We start from the raw sequence: 6,030 nt of genomic DNA, 5'->3' as shown, positions 1-6,030 counted from the left end.
CTTTCTCGTACCAATTATTTTCTGTGACTCTCTCTGATATTTATGAAATATTTAAGATAGCTTTTTTTCATATTTTTTGAAAACAAAATTTGAACACATATATATACGCATATATACGTATATATATGCACACATACATACATTTACATATATTCATATATTACATATATTATTACATATATTCTTTTGTCTAATAATAAGCTCTTCTTTATTTAAGAATCACGAGTTCCTCGTCCTGTCAGGAATCTCCGTTCATCAATTCAAGACTTTTACGACTCATTTACGACTCTTGGAAAAGTTTTAGTTTTCCTTGCTGCCCATATGTTGAAACATATACGTGCCATCGCTCTTGTCCCTTATAAAATACCCCGGTCCTTCGTATTCTAGTTTAACTACTAAAGAAATTTCGTCGCGCGCATCGCATCCCTTTCTTATTCTTCAGAAATTACAATAGAAGAAATTACAATAGTAGAAATTACAATAGAAAATTATGGAAGCAGTGTGATTTGTTTGTATCATCGAGATTTATTTATTTGTTGAAATCATTAGCGCGATCCATTTTCAGTTACATCCACTTGTTTCGGAGTCTTTTAAATTTTCTCTTATAATATTAAATACATATCTTCCTTAGAATATATTACTGATTTTATTCAAATTGTATATTGAAATAAAGCATCGATAATTGTGCTGTATAATTTTTATTGTTTGTAAATTTTTTATTTATTTTTTCCCCTATCAACAATTTTCCTTTATTCTGCATTATTTTTTTACACTAAAACAAAAGTAATATTTTAATGTAATTTCTAGTAAAATATAAATGCTTTTTTTTATGAAAGGAGTTATGAATGGTTTGCGTAACAGCTATAATCAAGTAGATTTGTGACATTTAATATTTTATATTTAATAAATCATATACAACTAAGATTTCGTTTTTTGTGAAAAGCACAAATAGAAACTATAAACCAAATCTTTTTAACTGATTGTATAAAGAGAATAATGTTTTTAGATATGTAAGTAATTTAAAGTCACACACACACACACTTGATTAAGTCTTTAAACATAATATAGTTTATGTCAGAATGTAACTTTAGAGCTAATTCATTATGTAATATTACATATTTTTTATAAATACTGATATAACCTACTATCGTTACTTCTCGCTCATTTCTTGAAATAAGATGCAGCACATACACTAATATTAAAAATTTACGATAATCATGTTTTAACTGTACTATATTTGTACGACAATTGTTCTCAAATGATTTTGTCCCTGACTGTACATCCAAGCAAGAATTTCAAGAGATGGAATATTTAACAATCGTTCTTGACAAATATACTACTTTTTATTTATATATTTTTAAGCAACAATAAAAAGATAGTTATTTTTTATTCATAACTTAAACATAATTTTACCTAATTCATATTTTAGCATATTAGAATATATTTTGATACATATATACATGTCATCGCATTAAATTAATTAAGATAAACAACTTATTTTTTTTAAATCTTATTTTTAAAAAACAACTTTTTGCCTTCGTTTGCGCTTTAGCTCAGTTTTAATTATTTTTATATGAAAATGCTAGATCAGCATATTGCTATCGATCAACATAACTAGTGATTGACAACATCGCTCAATAAATTTTCATTAAATAATACTGAGTTAACAGCCAACAATTTTTGTCTACAAATTTTTCATTTAATCATTTTAGTCTGTACTTGTGATATTCAAGCGTATACCTGCCATTTAGTTGTATTATAATTACATGTAATATCAGAGATCCAAATGATGAAAATATCACAACTACATTACTTGATTATTCAGTATTAAAATTATTATTTAATAAATCAATAGAGATTTAAAGGAGCTTAAATTTATTTCAAATTATTTTAAGCATAATACAATTTATTTCAAATTATTTTAAGCATAATACAAAGTAGTTTATATAAAGCGTTACAGGTTTTTTATCCATTTAATGTAAAAATGTCTTTCGGTAAAATTTTTTATATGACATATGAGATATGGCTACTGAACTCCTATATAACATCTCGTAAACTATTGATTTTTCAATAGTTAATGTTAATTTTACTTAAATATTTTTATATGCAGAGTAACTAGGATAATCGATATATATAAATTCATATGGTTTCATTTAAAAAAGAATAATTCTTCTCTATCCTTTTTCGGGAGTTCAATAGTAATATTTCATTATGTACATGTTACATATAAAAAAACTTCAATAATCTTAAAATCGAAAAATCTTAAAATATATGGAACAAAAATTTTGTCGTTATTATAAATAATTTAAATAATTTAAATAATTATTTTAAATAATTTGCAAAATTTTATATAAAGCATTTTTATACAAAGCTTGAATAAACATCGAATTATATTTTCATCAGATGCTTGGAAAAATTTAAATATCGCATGTGGGTTTTATAAAATTTTGAACGGATTCGGAAAAATTTCCAACGTTTATCTTGGATGCCAGTTAGCTTGACTTTATCATGAAACGGAAATCATTTCTAGTTGTTTCCGCAGCATTAGATTTATGACATTTGTTTTTTTCACATACATAAGATATTTTCATTTCGATTAAATCATTTGATGAAAACACCTAGTATAGAGTGCATATGACTTTTAAATATTTTTATGATTCAAAAATATTTCTTGATATTCGAAACAATTTTAAAGATTACATCTTTATTCGTTATACTTTTCGCAGATCAAAATATGTAAGTCACTCGTTCGCTTCGGTGGTGACTAAAAATAATAAATATTGATTATTGCTTAGCAGTCACAGAAAAATGTTACCATTTTTTATTATATATGATGCAAATATCTACTATGATACAAATATCTAATGGAAAAGCACTTTTAAAAAATGGTGAAATTTTTCTACGGCTACTAATGAAACAAACATCTATTTCACAGAAATGACAGAATTATATCATATAATTTGCTCACGTTATCGTAAGTGATGCTAGAAAAGCAAATAAAAATTTTACATACAGCGATAATGAAGAACGCGATGAAAATTCAAATCGCTTACGTGCTCTTTTTCTTATCGTTTGAATCTTGAATAATGTTTGAAATTTGAAAAAGTTACTTTACAATATTTCACACTGACAATTAGGATATATACTTCATAAATTTAAAAATATATAGACTTTTCAAGAATCATCTAAAATGACAAAATTCAAAATATCAATTCCACACACACATTTGGATAGCTGTTTAGTCTATAATATCACACATGAATCAAGAAAAAAAGGCAGCAATATAAGAAAGAGAGAGATACAGATTAAAATAGTAAGTAAAGCTAAGACAGTTCGAATTCTGAACAGGATGTTTTGGTTCTATGACGTATTAGCGGTTACGAAGGTTGTTTAACGTTATCTAAAAGTTTGACATTTTTAGCGCCTCGAGATATAAAACGAAACTTTGTCTTTCAACTAATTTTAATATAATTTTATCTTAAAGCGGAAATTTAATTTTTAAACTATTTATTTTTAATAACTGAAAATTTTGCGTCAAATAATATGGTCTTTGATAAAATTATTGTTAATTAAAAGTCAATATTAATTTTATTATTGTAATATTCAATTTATATAGCTTGTGCCATATTTTATAATCCTGGTACATTATATATGCGACATCAAATCAAAGTAATTAATTCATAACTTTTATATAATTCGCACACGTGAAGATATATTTTATATGAATAATTATATTTTATTAGCAATTTGAATTATATCTTTTTTTTCATCCACTTGTAAATGAAAAGCACGTGTGGTATATCATAATATTTTAACACGTGTAACTTAGAAGCTACGTATAAAATATAGAATTAAAATAATAATATATAAATAATAAAAATAATAAATACAAAAAATGATGTACATAAATTTAATGCTGAAAACGAAATATATATTTTAGTAAAGTTCTATGCTTTTCCATATGTATATCGGTTTTCGAGTCTGTAGATAAGGAAAGCTTTATCTCTCCGACAGTGAACTCTGTCAATCTCTGTTAAACTCTGTTTAATCTCGATTTCTTGAGATTAGGTCGAAAAAATTAATTATATTTAGCATATATTTTTTTCTAAAAAGAGATGGTGTTACATTCAATAACATATTTTAATAAACATCGTAATTAGTGTAATTTAAACTCCGTCATATTATGAAATTATTTATATATTTATATATTTTAAGATTACACAGAAACTAGATAGCTTTGAATCATTATTAATTTTTTTCACTTTAAAAGAGCTGAAACGTAAAAAACACAAATTTCACTGATGGAATACAAGCATTTTGATTACGTGAACTTTAAGGTATCAATGCTTTAAACTATCGGGCCAACGAGCACGATGTAATCTACCGCTTCTATCATTGTTCTCGAGCAAAGTTTATGCTCTATTGATACGCAACCATGTATGCACTTGTATGCTCGAATGCATTGCGAATACGTGATCAGGAACGAGCGAAAAGCTAACGGTAGAACTTTGATAGGAAAGTTCGACTTTGATCGTTGGTTTTTAACGAGTTTGTTCAAAAACTTTTACCAGCAGACGCAATGTTTTTTCAAACCTTCAATTTACTCGAATAAATACAAGAAATATCGAATAATAAATAATATGATCTTCTTGTTAAACAAAAATGCACATATTATTTTTTTCTGTTGCTCGATTCATTAAATATTTATCAATCAAGAATTTATACTTTGCTATTGATTTATGAGACAAGTGTATTAATAGCAATGAAAGAAAAATGTTAAAGTAACTACATCTCTCTTTTATATAAATCTTTACAAGATATTAATAATCGTTAGCTTCAGTATAAAACATTTCTGATTTATTAACAAATAATAATTAAAATTCTCCTCAACATGTCATTATCTTTTGAAATAATTATACCGCATATCTGCAGGGAATATGTTTAACGTGTTACGCATTCATTATATTAGTAATCTCTCGAGTTTAACTAGATTTCAAATTTTTCTCTCTGCAAGAACGCATTTCACATTTCACATCAGTTATTATACTAAAAGCAAAAAAAGAAATTGAACAGTAGCACCAAAGTTTGATGCACCAGCATTTGTTTGCTGTAAACATGCATCCGAAAGAACGGTGGTTAATTGTTATTCGGCGTTTTACCGCCATCTCGATAGTCGCACTCATATACGTGAAAAAAAAATATCAGACTGTTGTATTGTGCCAATGATTCTACTATTGTTGTACCTTTTTGTCTGACAAACAACGTATGTTTCGTCGTACATCAACAATTGTGCGTCCCAAAGCAATTTTTGCTTAAACTTCTCTTAAATTTAATTTCAGACGCATAACGCACGCGTATGCGTTCGCAAAAAATATTCATTTGAAACAAAAGTGTGTACATTGTGTATACAGGGTGATTCATTTTAAAGAAAAAATATGTAATTGTTAATTGCAAATTACATTTTTTTTTTCTCGAAACAACTATGTGTTTTCTTTACACCAATTAATTCCTCTCATTATTTTGTACATAAAAGTATTAAAGTAAGATAATCGAAAAATGAATATTTTACAAGATATTTTACGGTTTATGTAAAATTAAGAAACGATTTCAAGCCTCATAACTCGGAAAGTATTTAATGAAAACTAACTTAATTATTGTGTTTTGAAAAGCTCTCGAGATAAGCTACAAGAATATGTAATAAAAAATAGGCGGATTGATTTAAAAAATTGAGGGTGACCTTCACGTGACCTTCAAGTAACTATTTAAGGTCAAATTAATGACATCATCTTATGTCTCCTTTAAAACCATATAACTTTTGTCTGAAACATTTTTTCGTATCTCGCATATTTTTCAAAATATTTGCCTGTTAAGATTAAAATAAATCACCCTGTATATGTGTATCTCATTCGTGGAATATTGCGCTTATATTCGAGTTTTACTATTTGCGGCATTTGAGTCCCCGGAGAGATTCGGTAGGCGAGTGTATCTCATTAAAAGTTATCGAGAACATATCAACTTGCCTAATGCAAT

General features: G+C 26.5%; 1 protein-coding gene across 6 annotated transcripts in view; it reads left to right on the top strand.

The window, feature by feature from the left end:
- LOC145960697 (BTB/POZ domain-containing protein 7) overlaps nt 1–377 on the top strand; it is a 52,529-nt gene extending 52,152 nt beyond the window's left edge. For all 6 annotated transcript variants that reach the window (XM_083080335.1, XM_083080333.1, XM_083080334.1 and 3 more), the window contains exon 12: nt 218–377. In XM_083080335.1, the coding sequence (XP_082936461.1) occupies nt 218–362 (145 nt within the window). In that variant the 3' untranslated portion in view covers nt 363–377. The remainder of the gene's footprint in view (nt 1–217) is intronic.
- Nucleotides 378–6,030: the final 5,653 nt, after the last annotated feature.

This window comes from Camponotus vicinus, unplaced genomic scaffold, assembly GCF_025532165.1.
Source record: "Camponotus vicinus isolate PSW18456_S1 unplaced genomic scaffold, iyCamVici1.0 SCAF_10, whole genome shotgun sequence".
In the NCBI taxonomy this organism is placed as follows: domain Eukaryota; kingdom Metazoa; phylum Arthropoda; class Insecta; order Hymenoptera; family Formicidae; genus Camponotus; species Camponotus vicinus.
Note: the sequence above shows the minus strand (reverse complement) of the source record. Positions and strands in the feature narration are given on the sequence as shown.